Below are 19,915 nucleotides of genomic sequence, written 5' to 3'. Positions count from 1 at the left end.
GATGAGAGTAGACCAGTCTGTCAGAGATTCAATACTTGTCAGGACTTTCTTAACCCCTTCACCCCTGGAGCTTTTTTCAGTTTTGCGGTTTTGGTTTTCGCTCCCCGCCTTCCCAGGACCATAACTTTTGTATTTTTCCGTCAATATGGCCATATGAGGGTTTACTTTTTGCGGAACGAATTGTACTTTTGAACTATATGATTTGTTTAACCATGTCGTGTAACAGAAAACAGGAAAAAAAATTCCAAGTGCGGTGAAATTCAAAAAAAAGTGAAATCCCATATTTTTTTTGGATTGGCTTTTTTGCTAGGTTCACTAAATGCTAAAACTGACCTGCCTCAGTGATTCTCCAGGTCATTATGAATTCATAGACACCAAACATGTCTAGGTTCTTTTTTATCTAAGTGGTGAAAAGAAATTCCAAAGTTTGCTAAAACAAAAAAAAATTGCGGCATTTTAAGAGACCCGTAGAGTCTTCATTTTTCATTTTTTGTGATCTTGGGTTGGGTGAGGGTATATTTATTGCGTGCTGAGCTGATGTGTTTAATGATACCATTTTTGTGCAGATACGATTTTTTGAACTTTTATTTTTTTCATATTTTTAATTTTTTTATTTTTTTATTTATTGTTTTTTTACTTTTGGCATGCTTCAATAGTCTCCATGGGCGGCTAGATATCACAGTCCAAGAAGGTCACGAGTACCACCCGCTGAGATCTTTGGTGCGAACTGCTCTCCGCTGCCCCCTATCATCCGGACAATTACACGATTGGCAGACGATCAATGGAGAAGGAAGCAGCTTGGTCGCACCACTAGGCCGCCTATCGGAAAATTAACGGTGAGCATATGGCATATACATCTCCGGATTTCAACACATGGAATATGTGTACACACCAGGTCCTAATAAGACTTTTTCTGTCTCTATCTGTGGACAATACACATCTTCTTCAGTCATCTGGACTTAAAGAAGAATCCTCGTATTTTAATTAATCTGCTTAACATCTCTGTCACTGCCATTTTACATAAAGGTATCCATCATTTCTCTCCTCAAGACAACTGGTAGATGAAAGGAAAAAAAGAAAAAAGGGAGGGGGGATATGAGGGACCTCAAGGATCAAGAGAATGCCAAGAGTGTGCAAAGCAGTCATCAAAGCAAAACGTGGCTACTTTGAAGAACCTAGAATATAAGACATAATTTTAGTTGTTTCACACTTTTTTGTTAAGTATATAATTCCACATGTGTTAATTCATAGTTTTGATGCCTTCAGTGTGAATGTACAATTTTCATAGTCATGAAAATACAGAAAAATCTTTAAATGAGTAGGTGTGTCCAAACTTTTGGTCTGTACTGTACATACACAAATGTGTGTGCATATATACATACACACACATCTCTTACACATACTCACCATGAAACCCAGACCCTGGTAACAACTGTCATTGAAAATATTAAAAATCCTGTATATATACACACATTTGTGTGTGTATGTATACGTACACGTGTGTGTGTGTGTGTGTGCATGTATATATACATAAATATACAGTATATACACGCACACATGCGTGCATGCGTTCGTGTGTGCGTGTACCAACGTACATACACACACAAATACCGAGTCCAATGGATGGTCATATTCAGAGATTGACAGATACACAGTATCTGCTGTTGTGAAATTGGATTTTGGGCTCCCCCGGTGGCCACTGGTGGAATTGAACTGGTGTGCATCATCCCCTCTGTTCACCTGTTTCCATCAGGATGTGGGAGTCGCTATTTAACCTTGCTCCTCTTTCTGTGCATGTTCCTGCTGCTAGACAACTCCCAGTTAAGTTGGACTTTAGTCCTCGTTTGTTTTTGCATTTTGTTCCAGTTCACAGCTGTAGTTTCGTTTCTGTGTCTGGAAAGCTCTTGTGATCTGAAATTGCCACTCTGATGTTATGAGTTAATACTAGAGTCTTAAAGTAATTTCAGGATGGTATTTTGATAGGGTTTTCAGCTGACCATGAAAGTGCCCTTTCTGTCTTCCTGCTATCTAGTAAGCGGACCTCAATTTTGCTAAACCTATTTTCATACTACGTTTGTCATTTCATCTAAAATCACCGCCAATATATGTGGGGGCCTCTGTCTGCCTATCGGGGAAATTTCTCTAGAGGTGAGCCAGGACTATATTTTCCTCTGCCAGGATTAGTTAGTCCTCCGGCCGGCGCTGGGCGTCTGTGGATAAAAAACGTAGGCAACGCTACCCGGCTACTGTTAGTTGTGCGGCAGGTTTAGTTCATGGTCAGTTTAGTTTCCATCCTTCCAAGAGCTAGTACTTATGTTTGCTGGGCTATGTTCTCTTGCCATTGAGAACCACAACAGTTTGACCGGCCATAAAGGGTTAAATTAATTGACAGAGAAAGGAGAGAAAAGAGAAGTCTGCTGAAGATTTTTTTTTTTTTTTTTTTCCCCTTCCCTTCAGTTCTGAGTGTGCTTGTAATTGAATCTCTTGCAAGTCTGCCTATATTGCAGCCTTTCTCTCTCTCTCTCTCCTTCTAATCCTGGAATGGCTCTGTGTTCACCTGTTTAAAATGGATATTCAGAGTTTAGCTGCAGGTTTGAATAATCTCACCACGAAAGTTCAAAATTTACAAGATTTTGTTGTTCATGTTCCTATATCTGAACCTAGAATTCCTTTGCCTGAATTTTTCTCGGGGAATAGATCTTGCTTTCAAAATTTCAAAAATAATTGCAAGTTGTTTTTGTCCCTGAAATCTCGCTCTGCTGGAGATCCTGCTCAGCAGGTCAGGATTGTGATTTCCTTGCTCCGGGGCGACCCTCAGGATTGGGCTTTTGCATTGGCTCCAGGGGATCCTGCGTTGCTCAATGTGGATGCGTTTTTTTTGGCCTTGGGGTTGCTTTATGAGGAACCTCAGTTAGAGCTTCAGGCGGAAAAGGCCTTGATGTCCCTATCTCAGGGGCAAGACGAAGCTGAAATATACTGCCAGAAATTCCGTAAATGGGCTGTGCTTACTCAGTGGAATGAGTGCGCCCTGGCGGCGAATTTCAGAGAGGGTCTCTCTGATGCCATTAAGGATGTTATGGTGGGGTTCCCTGTGCCTGCGGGTCTGAATGAGTCCATGACAATGGCTATCCAGATCGATAGGCGTCTGCGGGAGCGCAAACCTGTGCACCATTTGGCGGTGTCTACTGAGAAGACGCCAGAGAATATGCAATGTGATAGAATTCTGTCCAGAAGTGAACGGCAGAATTTAAGACGAAAAAATGGGTTGTGCTTCTATTGCGGTGATTCAACTCATGTTATATCAGCATGCTCTAAGCGTACTAAGAAGCTTGATAAGTCTGTTTCAATTGGCACTTTACAGTCTAAGTTTATTCTATCTGTGACCCTGATTTGTTCTTTATCATCTATTACCGCGGATGCCTATGTCGACTCTGGCGCCGCTTTGAGTCTTATGGATTGGTCCTTTGCCAAACGCTGTGGGTATGATTTGGAGCCTATTGAAACTCCTATACCCCTGAAGGGGATTGACTCCACCCCATTGGCTAGTAATAAACCACAATACTGGACACAAGTAACTATGCGGATTAATCCGGATCATCAGGAGATTATTCGCTTTCTTGTGCTGTATAACCTACATGATGTGTTGGTGCTTGGATTGCCATGGCTGCAATCTCATAACCCAGTCCTTGACTGGAAAGCTATGTCTGTGTTAAGCTGGGGATGTAAGGGGACGCATGGGGACGTACCTGTGGTTTCCATTTCATCATCTATTCCCTCTGAGATTCCTGAATTCTTGACTGAATATCGTGACGTTTTTGAAGAACCTAAGCTTGGTTCATTACCTCCGCACCGGGAGTGCGATTGTGCCATAGATTTGATTCCGGGTAGTAAATACCCTAAGGGTCGTTTATTTAATCTGTCTGTGCCTGAACATGCTGCTATGCGAGAATATATAAAGGAGTCCTTGGAAAAGGGACATATTCGTCCTTCGTCATCTCCCTTAGGAGCCGGTTTTTTCTTTGTGGCTAAGAAAGATGGCTCTTTGAGACCGTGTATTGATTATCGGCTTTTGAATAAAATCACGGTTAAATATCAATATCCGTTGCCACTGCTGACTGATTTGTTTGCTCGCATAAAGGGGGCCAAGTGGTTCTCTAAGATAGATCTCCGTGGGGCGTATAATTTGGTGCGAATTAAGCAGGGGGATGAGTGGAAGACCGCATTTAATACGCCCGAGGGCCACTTTGAGTATTTGGTGATGCCTTTTGGTCTTTCAAATGCCCCTTCAGTCTTTCAGTCCTTTATGCATGACATTTTCCGTGATTATTTGGATAAATTTATGATTGTGTATCTGGATGATATTTTGATTTTTTCGGATGACTGGGACTCTCATGTCCAGCAGGTCAGGAGGGTTTTTCAGGTTTTGCGGTCTAATTCCTTGTGTGTGAAGGGTTCTAAGTGCGTTTTTGGGGTTCAAAAGATTTCCTTTTTGGGATATATTTTTTCCCCCTCTTCCATCGAGATGGATCCTGTCAAGGTTCAGGCTATTTGTGATTGGACGCAACCCTCTTCTCTTAAGAGTCTTCAGAAATTTTTGGGCTTTGCTAACTTTTATCGTCGATTTATTGCTGGTTTTTCTGATGTTGTTAAACCATTGACTGATTTGACTAAGAAGGGTGCTGATGTTGCTGATTGGTTCCCTGCTGCTGTGGAGGCCTTTCGGGAGCTTAAGCGCCGCTTTTCTTCCGCCCCTGTGTTGCGTCAGCCTGATGTTGCTCTTCCTTTTCAGGTTGAGGTCGACGCTTCTGAAATCGGAGCTGGGGCAGTTTTGTCGCAGAGAAGTTCCGATTGTTCCGTGATGAGACCTTGTGCCTTTTTCTCGCGTAAAATTTCGCCCGCCGAGCGGAATTATGATGTTGGGAATCGGGAGCTTTTGGCCATGAAGTGGGCTTTTGAGGAGTGGCGTCATTGGCTTGAGGGGGCTAGACATCAGGTGGTGGTATTGACTGACCACAAAAATCTAATTTATCTTGAGTCCGCCAGACGCCTGAATCCTAGACAGGCGCGCTGGTCGTTGTTTTTCTCTCGGTTTAATTTTGTGGTGTCCTACCTGCCGGGTTCTAAGAATGTTAAGGCGGATGCCCTTTCTAGGAGTTTTGAGCCTGACTCCCCTGGTAACTCTGAACCTACAGGTATCCTTAAGGATGGAGTGATATTGTCTGCCGTTTCTCCAGACCTGCGGCGGGCCTTGCAGGAGTTTCAGGCGGATAGACCTGATCGTTGCCCACCTGGTAGACTGTTTGTTCCTGATGATTGGACCAGTAAAGTCATTTCTGAGGTTCATTCTTCTGCGTTGACAGGTCATCCTGGAATCTTTGGTACCAGGGATTTGGTGGCAAGGTCCTTCTGGTGGCCTTCCCTGTCTCGAGATGTGCGAGGCTTTGTGCAGTCTTGTGACGTTTGTGCTCGGGCCAAGCCTTGTTGTTCTCGGGCTAGTGGATTGTTGTTGCCCTTGCCTATCCCGAAGAGGCCCTGGACGCACATCTCGATGGATTTTATTTCGGATCTTCCTGTTTTTCAGAAGATGTCTGTCATCTGGGTGGTGTGTGACCGTTTCTCTAAGATGGTCCATTTGGTTCCCCTGCCTAAGTTGCCTTCTTCTTCCGAGTTGGTTCCTCTGTTTTTTCAAAATGTGGTCCGTTTGCATGGTATTCCGGAGAATATCGTTTCTGACAGAGGAACCCAATTCGTGTCTAGATTTTGGCGAGCATTCTGTGCTAGGATGGGCATAGATTTGTCTTTCTCGTCTGCTTTCCATCCTCAGACTAATGGCCAGACCGAGCGGACGAATCAGACCTTGGAGACATATTTGAGGTGTTTTGTGTCTGCAGATCAGGATGATTGGGTTGCTTTTTTGCCTTTAGCGGAGTTTGCCCTCAATAATCGGGCCAGCTCTGCCACCTTGGTGTCTCCTTTTTTCTGTAATTCGGGGTTTCATCCTCGATTTTCTTCTGGTCAGGTGGAATCTTCGGATTGTCCTGGAGTGGATGCTGTGGTGGAGAGGTTGCATCAGATTTGGGGGCAGGTAGTGGACAATTTGAAGTTGTCCCAGGAGAAGACTCAGCTTTTTGCCAACCGCCGGCGTCGGGTTGGTCCTCGGCTTTGTGTTGGGGACTTGGTGTGGTTGTCTTCTCGTTTTGTCCCTATGAGGGTTTCTTCTCCTAAGTTTAAGCCTCGGTTCATCGGCCCGTACAAGATATTGGAGATTCTTAACCCTGTGTCCTTCCGTTTGGACCTCCCTGCATCTTTTTCTATTCATAATGTTTTTCATCGGTCATTGTTGCGCAGGTATGAGGTACCGGTTGTGCCTTCCGTTGAGCCTCCTGCTCCGGTGTTGGTTGAGGGCGAGTTGGAGTACGTTGTGGAAAAAATCTTGGACTCCCGTGTTTCCAGACGGAAACTCCAGTATCTGGTCAAATGGAAGGGATACGGTCAGGAGGATAATTCTTGGGTGACTGCCTCTGATGTTCATGCCTCCGATCTGGTCCGTGCCTTTCATAGGGCTCATCCTGATCGCCCTGGTGGTTCTGGTGAGGGTTCGGTGCCCCCTCCTTGAGGGGGGGGTACTGTTGTGAAATTGGATTTTGGGCTCCCCCGGTGGCCACTGGTGGAATTGAACTGGTGTGCATCATCCCCTCTGTTCACCTGTTTCCATCAGGATGTGGGAGTCGCTATTTAACCTTGCTCCTCTGTCACTTCCATGCCGGTCAACATTGTAATCAGAAGCCTTTCTGTGCATGTTCCTGCTGCTAGACAACTCCCAGTTAAGTTGGACTTTAGTCCTCGTTTGTTTTTGCATTTTGTTCCAGTTCACAGCTGTAGTTTCGTTTCTGTGTCTGGAAAGCTCTTGTGATCTGAAATTGCCACTCTGATGTTATGAGTTAATACTAGAGTCTTAAAGTAATTTCAGGATGGTATTTTGATAGGGTTTTCAGCTGACCATGAAAGTGCCCTTTCTGTCTTCCTGCTATCTAGTAAGCGGACCTCAATTTTGCTAAACCTATTTTCATACTACGTTTGTCATTTCATCTAAAATCACCGCCAATATATGTGGGGGCCTCTGTCTGCCTATCGGGGAAATTTCTCTAGAGGTGAGCCAGGACTATATTTTCCTCTGCCAGGATTAGTTAGTCCTCCGGCCGGCGCTGGGCGTCTAGGGATAAAAAACGTAGGCAACGCTACCCGGCTACTGTTAGTTGTGCGGCAGGTTTAGTTCATGGTCAGTTTAGTTTCCATCCTTCCAAGAGCTAGTACTTATGTTTGCTGGGCTATGTTCTCTTGCCATTGAGAACCACAACAATCTGCATGCAGAGTCATGCAAGGAAGACTGTCAATCACCAACCGACTGGAATCATGCATACAAACACCTAGAAATTTTAATGAATAAAGTATATCTTTTCCCACAATTATGTATAACAATCTCCTGCCTGCAGATTAAACACCATTGTCTACATCTAATAGGTTTCCAAGCTAATGTCTGTGATCTTGGCCCATACAAATTGCCTGGAAAACACTATAATCATCTCTACTACTAGCTGTAGTTATTCTTGTTTTGTAGCACTCTATGTAAATGAAAGTCTCAAATTATGTACAGATACAGGAAACAGTGGACTATCGCAACTCTCTACTTATCAGGCTCCCTCTTAATAAACTCTCCCCTCTCCAATCCATCCTGAATGCAGCAGCCAGGATCATATTCCTTTCCAACCGCTAAACCGATGCCTCTTGCTGTGCCAGTCATTGCACTGGTTGTCGATCAGCTACAGAATCCAATATAAAGTCATCACTCTCACCCACAAAGTGCTACATGGTTCAGCACCACCCTACATCTCCTCCCTCATCTTAGTCTACCACCCTACCCATGTCCTCAAATCTTAATAACCTCAGACTAATATCCTCAATAATTCGAACTCTCTTCTCCAAAACTTCACGTGTGCTGCACCAATTCTTTGGAATGCACTAACCAGGACAATTTGATTAACTCCCAGCACAACAATTTTAAGCGTGACATAAAAACGCATTTTTTTTTAGACTCACAAAAATTAACACACCTTCCAAGCACGGATATTACTGTACTGTACAGATAATAGCTGGTGAACTGTTCAGTGTTATGTAAATATCCTTATATTGGTGGCTGGACCTTACAATACAAGCACTTTTACCTGTTGTGTATGTCTATTTCCTCATAGATTGTAAGCTTGTGAACAGGGTCCTCACTTCTTTTGGTATCTGTTGAGTTATGTGTTATTCTGTAATGAGTTATGTGTTATTCTGTAATGTTTTTATTGTTTGTGCAAGTTCCCTCTGAAAAGTAAAGTGCTGTGGAATATGTTGGCGCTAAAGAAATAAAAATTATTATTACTATTAAACTGTAACCACGACAAGTGGTGAGGCTCAGAAGGGTAGAGAACATTGCAAACAGAATCAAAGATTGGGTAATATGTTACCCTAAAGGTACCTTCACACGAAGCGACGCTGTAGCGATAGCGACAACGATGCCGATCGCTGCAGCGTCGCTGTTTGATCGCTGGAGAGCTGTCACACAGACCGCTCTCCAGCGACCAACGATGCCGAGGTCCCCGGGTAACCAGGGTAAACATCGGGTTGCTAAGCGCAGGGCCGCGCTTAGTAACCCGATGTTTACCCTGGTTACCATCCTAAAAGTAAAAAAAACAAACACTACATACTCACCTGCGCGTCCCCCGGCGTCCGCTTCCCTGCACTGTGTGAGCGCCGGCCCTAACAGCAGAGCGGTGACGTCACCGCTGTGCTTTTACTTTCACTTTAGGGCCGGCGTTCAGTCAGAGCAGGAAGCGGACGGCAGGGGACGCGCAGGTGAGTATGTACTGTTTTTTTTTTTTTACTTTTACGCTTGTAACCAGGGTAAACATCGGGTTACTAAGCGCGGCCCTGCGCTTAGTAACCCGATATTTACCCTGGTTACCAGCGTAAAACATCGCTGGTATCGTTGCTTTTGGTGTCAAACCTGACGATAAACGCCAATCTGACGACCAAAGAAAGTTCTGGACTTTAATCAACGACCAGCGATATCACAACAGGATCCAGATCGCTGCTGCGTGTCAAACACAACGATATCGCTATCCAGGACGCTGCAACGTCACGGATCCTTGTCGTTCTCGTTGTAAAGTCGTTTCGTGTGAAGGTACCTTAAAGCAATGTGAGAGAAGATAAACACTTGTATAAAATGGAAATTCTCCCAAATTCATGTCTAGCTTCTGGACACATACCAGAAGACTGATCAGAGCCATTCTATGCAACCATACCTGTTTTTTTGCCAGATGTGCATGATCAATAACCCAAAATTATTCACTTGCTTTTAGGACTGATTTTATGTACAAATAATAGCTGAAGTTAAGTACAAGCAACAACAGGAATATTTCAACAACTTACTTTTTAATTTCCTCTTCTACAATGTTTACTCCATCATTTTGAGGGTTGAGAAATCGGTTTGTTGCGCTACCAAAGTCGCAGAGCACATAATTCCCATTGTCATTTAACAAAATGTTCTCGACCTTAAATGAAGGAAAAAGATAGATTAGATAATGCTGGATGAAATGGTAATTGGCTTGCAATGACAAATAAATCAACTGCAGGTAATTATGTTTCTAAGCATGAAACACATAAGTAAACTACAATTTAAAAAAACGTGCTCCAAAATTCATCTTTGAAGAACCATCATCAATCAAAAGAAAAGAAGATAACGGGTTTGAAGCATGAGCAATTATATTATATTGCTGGCTATAGGATATTTATTCTTTATGGTAATTCCACCAAGAACATAGAAGCAATAAGAACAATAGACCAGTTTTCATTTTACTCATGTAAAAATAAAAAAGGTAAAAAAATCAACAAAAGAGAATTTCCTTAAACTATTCAGGAGTTGGTTATCTGTGTTTGCTTTAAATGGGTTGTCCACTACTCGGACAACCCCTTCTCAATCACTCGGTTTCCCCCAAATAAAACAACAGATACACTCAACTCCAGTGCCATTGATATTTTGTTATGTCACGGGATCCCTGTGGCCAATCAGTGCCACTTAACTCTCCCCTCTTTTGGACAAACCAGACATCTGGAGGAAGCAAGACCGCTGCAGCGGCTCTCAATTCCTCTGGATGTCAGTTACGTCCTAAGGAGGGGAGAATGAAGTGGCCACTGAACATTGTTATATCATGCGAGCCCCAGGAGAGCCAGTGCCTACATCGCTGAAATGAGGTTGGCACTGGAGAGAAGTATAGCTGGTATTATTTTACTTGGGTGAAAGATGAGGATATATACATACTGTAATATCTCTTTCTAGTAGGAGGACACAATATCCGTGGGATAGTTTACTGCTATCTGCAGGCTGACACTATTGGTATAATTTAAAAATTGGCTCCTCCTCGGCAGACTATAACTAGCCTGCCAGCCTCTAAAACAAGGTTAAGATACCAAGGATCAAGGAGAGGCTGGTAAGGTCAGGTGTGGGCTACCCCCTGAAGAAAAAAAAAAAAACAGCACTCACCCGCTACTTCTTTCAAGATGTGGTTTTAAAATTGGTTACACTGATATTTGTGGAGGTGCAGGTGTCAGGGGAGTTTTTTCATGAAAAGTGAGACCTACCGGACTACGGCCGTTTCACGCCTTGCTGGTGCTTCTATGGGTCCAAAGCGCCAGCAAGGCGTGAAATGCCTGACACTATAGAAAACTGAGGAGCCTGCTGCTGGCAGGTGAGGTATAGTCTGTCGGGGAGGAGCAAATTTTCAAATTGCATTAATAAAGTTAGTCTCCAGGTGGCAGCAGATTATTCCACAGTTACTGTGTTCCCCAATAAGGCGTACAAGAAACAGGTATTAAGAAGGGGGTTGTCTGAGTAGTGAACAACCCTTTTAAAACGATCTGGATTGTAACATCCATGTCAGTGCCTGTCCCCTCTGTTTCCACTTCGGTGGCTGGGACGCGGTTATGGGGTTAATTCCTGGCCCCATTCTGTGAGCCCAAGCAGCTCTTCTTTTAAAAACCCTGAACCTCTGACTCTTACTGCCAGTTAAAATTCTTCTCTGGTTCCGTGCCATCAACTTCTGCTTTAGTATTTTAAATTCTGCCATCAGACCGCACCCTTTCCTAACCATTCCTTGTCTTCTGATTTTGTGCCCTTACTGCCCTACTGGTTCTAACCCAGCTACCTTGACTCCTCTTCCCTTTGGTTCCCTCCTCTGGCCAACAACTCTTCTGTAGAAGCAATCCAGTGGACCCTAGTGTAAGACCAGATCCCTGTTGAGACAGCCTTTTTGTTCTTATGGCCTTTGATAGACTTTATGCAAACAAACCATCAAATTATGCAGTTATATTCTGATTTATGACATTTGTTTCACCATACATTACCTCTATGTTATAAATTATTTGATTTGATCAGCAAAAGATTAGATTGAAAGATATGCAAATTCTGACCTTTAGATCCCGATGAACTATTGGCGTTTTGCATTGGTGAAGCCTGGCTATAGCTTCACAAGAGTCACAGAATATCCTTAAGACCTCTGCTTCAGAAAATCCGGACTGCAGCCTCTGATTCATCTGGTTCACAACTTGTCCAGCTAGTAAATAGAGCAGATATAAAATATGCAGTTTAGCTCTTTTGCCATATTTGAATGGACAGATGGATATAAAAATGCAGACAAGCGCAAATATAAAGGCATGATGTACAGAGAGATACATTTATAGGAAATGAATCCAATTTGCATCACACATATTATTGAATCTGCATGCTCTTTTATACAAGGGAATTGTATGTGCAAATACTTGCAATCACACTCTATAAAAAGGGCTTCAGTTATAGTATGTCCTCAAAGAATGCGAACAATGGTAAGTGTGACGACACAGCATTTTATCTCAATTAACCAGACGTCTATTTTCAGCAAGCCAAGACGAATAGACTATTATCTATATGTAGACTTTTGAATTTATGTGTTTTTTTTCTTGTTGGTCAGGAGTCTGAAATGTTGACTCTTCTTGTAGGTTAAATTGATATTTCTAAATGGATGAATGGCTAATGTTTTGCATCTTATATCAGATCCTACAACTTATTGTCTGCTATCTTTGTAAGACAGTCATGCAGGGTCATAGAACAATGATGTTTGCTGATATGCTGATTACACATTGTCCAGGCCAGTTGGTTTGTTGACTTGGAAAACAGAGGAGGAAAAACTATGCAAATAGATTACTCAATGAGAGTTGGTCTCATAATTATTCTTCCCCTTTACCTGTGAATGCTGGATGAAGGACAGTTGTTAACTATAAAAAGGATAGATTCAGCCAAGACATCCAAACATCTAACCAGAGACTTTGCACAGGACAACAGCCAAGACATCATGGCTTCATCACAAGGGACACAGATTTGTCATTCTACAGGATGCAAGCTGGAAGAATACAGATCTGCTCTATTGACCATCGCAAATCTATGGATACATTTGGGGTAGTCAGGATTTGGACCCATCGGTCGCCTGCGCTCCATGGATACATTTGTGGGGGCCAGGAATGGGACCTGCTGGTCGCCTGGCTCCATGGAAATGTTTGGTGAAATCAGGTTGTGTGCATGCACATGATGTCTTAAACTTAGACAGTTTCCGAGTCACCAGAAAATTACAATGTGAGTACATATCCTCACCTAGAATTTACTACGGTAATAGGGTACATGTGCTTTCATAACCAACCACTTTACTTTACTGTCCAAGGACAAGATCTGCAAAGAGTGTGCATGTTCTGCCCGTGTTTGCGTGGGTTTCATCTGGGTTCTCCAGTTTCTTCCCACACTCCAAAGGCATACTGATAGGGAATTTAAATGGTGGGGATTGTGATGATGATATCTGTTAAGTGCTGCAGAATATGATGGCGCTAAGTAAGCATAATGATAATATTAAAACTGAGCATAACAAACTATAATAATATTATAATAATATTTTTATATATATATAGTGCTAACATATTCCGTAGCACTTTACAATTAAGCTGGGATGTGTACTGACAATAAAAACAATATAATGTAACACATTTCACCAGTTACAGGAGTAGCGAGGGCCTGCTCACAAAGGCTACAATCTATATTCTACAATAGACATTACAATAGTTCTGACATTCTATCTACTGGCCAGAACAGAGAATGGCTACAAAAACCATCTCCTTCTGTTTAACCCTTCATGCCCACTTGTAATTGCTGGAAAACCCTATTTTTCCTTGCCCATTTCTTTTGTCTTCCTGGAGATAAATCTCAAACAGGTCTCAATTCCGTCTGGCAACCTTATCAGTCATAATAATGGTATGTGGATAGAAATCAAACGTTTCAGGCTGCAATTACTTAGTCTGTAACTAGCCTGACCTGACATATATTCTATTGGCAGTCAGGAGGTAGTTAAAAACCCCTGAGGCATTTTAAGATTGAAAGCCTTTTTGTGCTTATTATGATCCAATCATCCTCACAGTCTTCTACGAAGCCAACAGCTTAGATATACTGAGTGGATTTGTCATTTCAGAAACAGTTCATCAGTCAAGATTTTAAAGGCTGGTTCACACTTTAATATCTCTGGCTGTCGTGCTGGATCTCATCTAACACACCTACATAAAAATGCAAAGCACCGATGTGTAGTTTAGAGTGATGGGCATTTCAATAAAAGTCTCTCAAAAAACATTTTATTTTAAAGGTGCATTTTACGTGGACTGAAAGCTTTATGTGTCTGACTATGGATGAAGCTGGCATAACAAACATTCAGTGCTCAGCGCACAGGTGTAGAATGCTTGCCCAACAAAGGTACCTACAGAATACTGGACATACTGTATGAATGCAAGTTCTTCACTTACAGACCAGCCAACTGCTTATTATTCATGTTTTATGTAATAGGAAATTATATCTGGGTGAATTTGTAAGACTTTTCGTTGTTTAAAGCAAACTCAATATCCATCAACTAAATACTTTGGATTTCTTATTGAATAGCAGCTAAAAAAAACCTACTGTAGCTTCTGAAACGATAGAACAGACTCTTAAAGTCTATTGTAGTTTGTTGGCCATTCTGATAACACATCTAGGATTGAACAACATCTGGCCAAAAAATAAAGGAGTTGCTCAGTTAGTGATGAGCAAACGTGCTCTGATAACATGATATCGGAGCATGCTCAGGTGTTATCTGAGTATCTTGGGAGTGCTCGAATATCATGTTCGAGTCCCTGCAGCTGCATGTTTCACAGCTAATAGACAGCCACAACACATGCGGGGATTGCCTAACAAACAGGTCTAAAGCTGCGAATTATGCAGCCACAGGGACTAGAACATAATGTTCGAGCACAGCCAAGAAACTCGGATAACACCCGAGCATGCTTGGATAACACGTTATCCGAGCACGTTCGCTCATCACTATTAGTTATTAAATATAAAAAATAAGAATTTACCCTATCAGGGAAGTCATGTATCCGACGTTTATGGTTCGAGTATGGAACTCAATATACGGACAGGCCACGTGCCTGCTGATCCAAACTTGACAGCCTTGTAGGCATATATGAGGATGTTGAGTTCAGGTCAAGAGATCCATGGCAAGTCCGTACTAGGACCATTAATGTCATATGTGTGATGGCAGTTCCCAGTTCAGAAATCCTATTAGCCAGAGCAGAGAACAGCTACTAAAACGATATTGTTCTGGTGAACCCAGTCTGTGCATTACACATTTCTGTGCAAGGGAATGCCTTGAAATAGCCCTCAAGTCTGAATATTAGTGGGAGTTTTGTAATAGGATTCCTACAGATCAACAGTTAATGGTACATACAGTACTTGCAATCTGCCTTCACTTGTAATAGCAGGAAAACCCTATTAATGGTTTATTATTACAGGAGTTAGGGGGTGTACATAGCATAGTTTAAATGCTGACATACCATTGAGTTTTTGCTGCAAAAGTCACTTCATGAAAACGTAGACTTTTTCCCGAAGTGTCTTTTTCAGCATGTTTAGCAGCGTATTTATTGTAAAGTGCATGTAATAGTGATTGGCTTCTAAGCAGAAGCCGCCTTAAAATGGACCGGTCACATCTTGTAACTGCTTCGCAGCTTTGGAAGCCTAAATTGTCCAAAAGAAACTCAAAGACACTAAAGATATGAACATCAAGTTGTTTTACGTTGCAGTGCATATGTTCATTCTTATTGGCATTTTACTAGCGCTTCTTCAGGCAGGTTCCAGGCTACATCCACCTTAAAATGACTTATCGTGTACACAGCCTACAATGTTATGGGAATGTATAAAGATTGATTTCAGCAAGTTATTGCCACAGTTCTGTGAATTTGGAGAATTTCCTATTCACATGTTGACATGTAAATTGTAACATCTGGTGCAACAATTCTTTTTCCAAAATTGGAAGTCCAATTACTGTTTTCAGCATATGACATGGCCTCATAGAACCCATTCATACAATAAAAACACAAAACGCTTTAATTGTGGATAAAAATGGCCGTGTAGTTTATTTAGGGTTACATAAATTAATTAATCACCAATAAATAAACTCCATAAATTATAAAACCAAAGTACCAAACTTTTCCAATAAACCAATCCACCCAGACATGGGTGATTTTCCCACAATTAAACTACACGACAGTAAAATTACAAGAATTCAGGGGAGGGAGGGTGGGGTCTTCTTTATCTTCTTCCGCTGACAGAATGACCAGATACCACAAAACAGGTGTGTATATATTCAAAAAAAGAGCGGCAAAGCTGCTTACAGCCAATAGAAAACCGTTACAATAGCTGCCAAACATACCAGAAAAAACTGGATAAAACCAGTTTCACACTTTCAGAGATGACTGACCTGACCTTTATTTGACCTTTCTTCTGACAGAAAGTCATATTAAATGACAGGGTCCATGAGGCCATGAGACCCCCGCTATATTTCTTTCAGGTTTACGCGGGGGGGCTAACATGGCCTCATAGAACCCATTCATACAATAAAAACACAAAACGCTTTAATTGTGGATAAAAATGGCCGTGTAGTTTATTTAGGGTTACATAAATTAATTAATCACCAATAAATAAACTCCATAAATTATAAAACCAAAGTACCAAACTTTTCCAATAAACCAATCCACCCAGACATGGGTGATTTTCCCACAAGGCCATGACTCAGCGAGACATGGCCCCCCCCCAAACCACACAGCCATTTTTCAATGATAGTTTGTAAGTCCAAATTAAAAATATCAAGGCCAATATCAGATAAATGAACCAAATCAGGCCTATAAAGGCCCAGTAAAAAACCCTCCAAATCCAAATGCCGGAATGAAAACCCTGAAATTAAAAGAAAAATTTTTTCCATGGATTTATTGACCCTTCTCCGGATTTTATCTAAAAAAGAAAATTAATTGTTGTGCCACAAAAGTCTGGGAATAATCTTGAAAAAACAAAGTTTGAATCAGGCAGAATTTGTTTAAGATAAATAAAATCGGATCGCATGGCCGATAAGTCAAGAGTCCTGATTTTTCCAAGATCATTCCCAGCTACATGAAATATAATTAAATCAGGGGAAGGAAATTTAATTAGCCATTTCTTCACTTCAGCAACCAGGCAATGCCATTTCAAGCCGCGAACTCCATGCCACCAGACCTGAATATCAGAAGGATTAAAGGATAAATATTTAGTATAAGATCGTTGGCTGGCCCTCTTCCTGGCCCAGAAGATAAAAGAGTGTCCGACTATCCAAATGACTAGCGGACCTGAAAGAAAAACAATAATTAATAGTCATAAAGATCATGTCGTACATATAATTTGAACCTTTTGGAGTTCCATCTTCCCAATTCCTTTATCCCTGAATCAGAAAGCCCGGCCCTAGAGGCCTCCGTAGCTGCTCCGATTCTAAACGAATGAGATGTGATTTTAAGGTGTTTTTTACCCAAAAAGCTTAAACATTTCTTTAGGACAAAATTAAATTGAAAGACCGTAACCGGAGAAAAATCACTATGAATGAATAATGGGCCCTGTCCCATAGGTCTGACCTTAATCCAATTTGCCATGTTATCAACAGGGCAAATGATTGAGACATGGATTGCTTTAATGTTCAACCTAGATCCCCTGCCTAATTGATCTGTCTTTAATTTTATTATAAATAAAATTAAAAAACGACTCATGAATCTGGACATCCAAAATCATGAGTCCCGAAGGCTCCGATTTCTTAACAGAAACCACCTCACCAACGCGAAGTGCTCCAAAAAAGGACAGAGAAAAAATAGAGCTAAATAATAAGGCTTCCTCAAAACTTACATAAACGTGGATGAGACAGGAGCACAATTCTTTCAATAAAGACAGGGAAATAGGTGGTCTCGAGTCAGGTATAAAATTGGTTTTCCTAAAGCCTTTTAAAAACTGCTTACTGGGAAAAGATTAGTTAAAGCAATACTGCCAGAAAGTTTAAAGGAAAAATGAAACTCCTGCTAGGCATTTCGCTATTGCCGAGTAAGACAAACCGTTTTCTACTATCGATTCAGCAAACTTTAGTGCTGCTACCGGATTAGAAACTGTTGGGTCAAAATAATGTAGGTTGCAAAAATTGTTCCATTTCAGCCATGCAGCCGAATAGTCAGCCCATGATCTATTAGATAACGATTTTTTGATAAAATACTGTATCAGAGTGCAACCATGTCCCAAATTGAAAGGGGTAAGAGGGTCCTTCCGAATCCACGTTGGGAACCTGCAGGAAAAAATTCGACCACTGACGATTTTGTAAAGAGTCAGTTATGAAAAGAAATTTGCTCTTTCCCAACTTTGCTTTCAGGCATTGTAAGACCAATTGTCTCAAAATTCTGTCAGCAAAAGTATTTTTAGAAGATAACGTGTTGATAGAAAAAAAAATAAAAAATAAAAAAAATAAAACTACTGCCTGGTTAGTGGAAAGGAGTAAAATCCTGGAATTCTGCATTAGTGATCCCCAAATAAATATTCCTGCAAAAATAGAAAATAAAAGTTCCAACACATTACGTTTGAAGATAGTTTCTTAGACACCCAACTTATTGGCCACTGGATGGACATCCAATGAGAGTCAAATAAAATACTGAAGCCACACTGGCTATCCGCTGTGAAAAGAAAGGGAAAAGAATCGCCAGAGACAAAAGATCTGCCATTATGCTCTGACAAAAAGGAGAGCCAAATTCTAGCATCTTCCTTTAGGTCAGAATGGATACTAACATGCGAATGAGGTGAAGATACACCTTTAGTGGCATCCTATAAACTTCTGCCAAAAGCCCGACCTATAGGAATGACGCGAACCGCAAAATTCAATAGACCTAACAATGATTGAATTTCCTTAAGAGTGACCTTGCTCTTGGCTAAAAAATTTGATAACGCAATGCGCAGTTTAAAAATTTTCTCATCAGGAAGTCAGATTCCATTTTTTGATAATCAAGAGTGATTCCCAGAAACTCGAGGGATCTAGGCAGACTAACTGTTTTTTTTTTTTTGTTTTTTTTTTTTGAGCAATAGGAACACCAAAGTGCTCACACATTTGGATAAATTTATTGAGGGTATCTTCGCATATTGAGGAACCATAAGGACCGATAAACAAAAAATCGTCTAAATAATGGAGGATACCTGCATCCTTACAATTAGTTTGTAAAACCCAATGAAGAAATTAAGAAAAACTTTCAAAATACGAACATGACAAAGAAAAGCCCATTGGCAGGCACTTATCAAAAAAAAAAAAAAAAAAGCAGTCATCAAAATAAAAATCTAAAGAATTAAATCCACACGGGTGAACAGGAAGAAGTCTAAAAGCAGACTTAATATCTGACTTGGACATTAAAGCATTAAAACCAAATTTCTTGAGGATAAGTGGTGAATTAGCCGGAAAGAGCCCTCATCTATTTTTTTTTTTGGCATAATACCCAATGGTGATATATGGAAATTAACAAACAGCGGGGTTAAAAAAGGGCCTGAAACTCTGCTTAATTGAATTTCATTAATAATTTTATCCCTAGCTACCTCAGGGTGAGCCTTTAAAGAGGGTAAATTAGGAACAACAAAACAACCCGCCCCTTTAAATTGTGGGATAAATAATCATTCAGAAAAACCATTAAAAAGCAGCTCACTGGTCTCCTGGTTGGGATATTTGCTTAGCCATACTGACATGTTTGCCAGAATCACTGGCATCTGTGCTTTTTGAATTAGGCTCCTTACGTGAGGACTGTTGAGCTGCTTGTTACTTAAAACATTTAGACATAGGGTGTGAGTTACCACAGAACGAGCATTCATGGCGGAATCTACAGTTGTTCCACTTACAAAAGGAATCGTTGAAAGCGAAACAAACACCGCATTTACTTGAAATAGAAGGGGTGAACGGATAATTTGTGCCTGAAAGCTTCATCATAATTCCAGCTTCCAGGATTATGTCCAAGTGCTGAAATATCTTGCTGCAGAAATGGGGAGATTTTTCACCCAAAACTGCAGCAAAAACAGAAAAAGCTTGCACCCAGTTATTGAAAGATTTAAAGATGGGTAAAATGATTATTCCAAATAAGCTCTTTAACAGAAGGGCTTAAATGGAATCCTAAGGGAGACAGCTCACATGTCAGAGCTTCTTTAAAAGAGTTAACAGGGGCGGTGTTAGCTGATGAAATGTCAGAGATTGCAGCACTGTGTACAGCTGATGTGACAGCAAGGGGGGGGGAATAGCTTCTTTTAAAGTTACAGCTAACACTTTCTTTATGATGTCTTTTTAATGTGAGTGTGGGACAGACAAAGAAACATTGAAAGTCTCACCCCTTGATGAATGCTGGTCGTTTCTCTGCTCCATACAGCAGCTGGAGCTCGAGCCCTCCATGTTGGGCAAGCTCATATGGGAAGCTGCTG

At 41.3% G+C, this 19,915-nt stretch overlaps 1 protein-coding gene across 4 annotated transcripts in view; it reads right to left on the bottom strand.

The window, feature by feature from the left end:
- The window catches only part of BMP2K (BMP2 inducible kinase), a 335,672-nt gene that overhangs the window by 144,071 nt on the left and 171,686 nt on the right, over positions 1-19,915 (bottom strand). For all 4 annotated transcript variants that reach the window (XM_077274475.1, XM_077274485.1, XM_077274495.1 and 1 more), the window contains exons 4-5: positions 11,509-11,651; positions 9,472-9,593 (exon numbers count right to left, since the gene is read on the bottom strand). In XM_077274475.1, coding sequence (XP_077130590.1) covers positions 9,472-9,593; positions 11,509-11,651 — 265 coding nt within the window. The remainder of the gene's footprint in view (positions 1-9,471; positions 9,594-11,508; positions 11,652-19,915) is intronic.

The sequence above is a fragment of the Ranitomeya variabilis genome, chromosome 1 (genome assembly GCF_051348905.1).
Source record: "Ranitomeya variabilis isolate aRanVar5 chromosome 1, aRanVar5.hap1, whole genome shotgun sequence".
NCBI lineage: Eukaryota > Metazoa > Chordata > Amphibia > Anura > Dendrobatidae > Ranitomeya > Ranitomeya variabilis.
The sequence above is the reverse complement of the archived record's forward strand: the minus strand, read 5'-3'. Positions and strand labels throughout refer to the sequence as shown.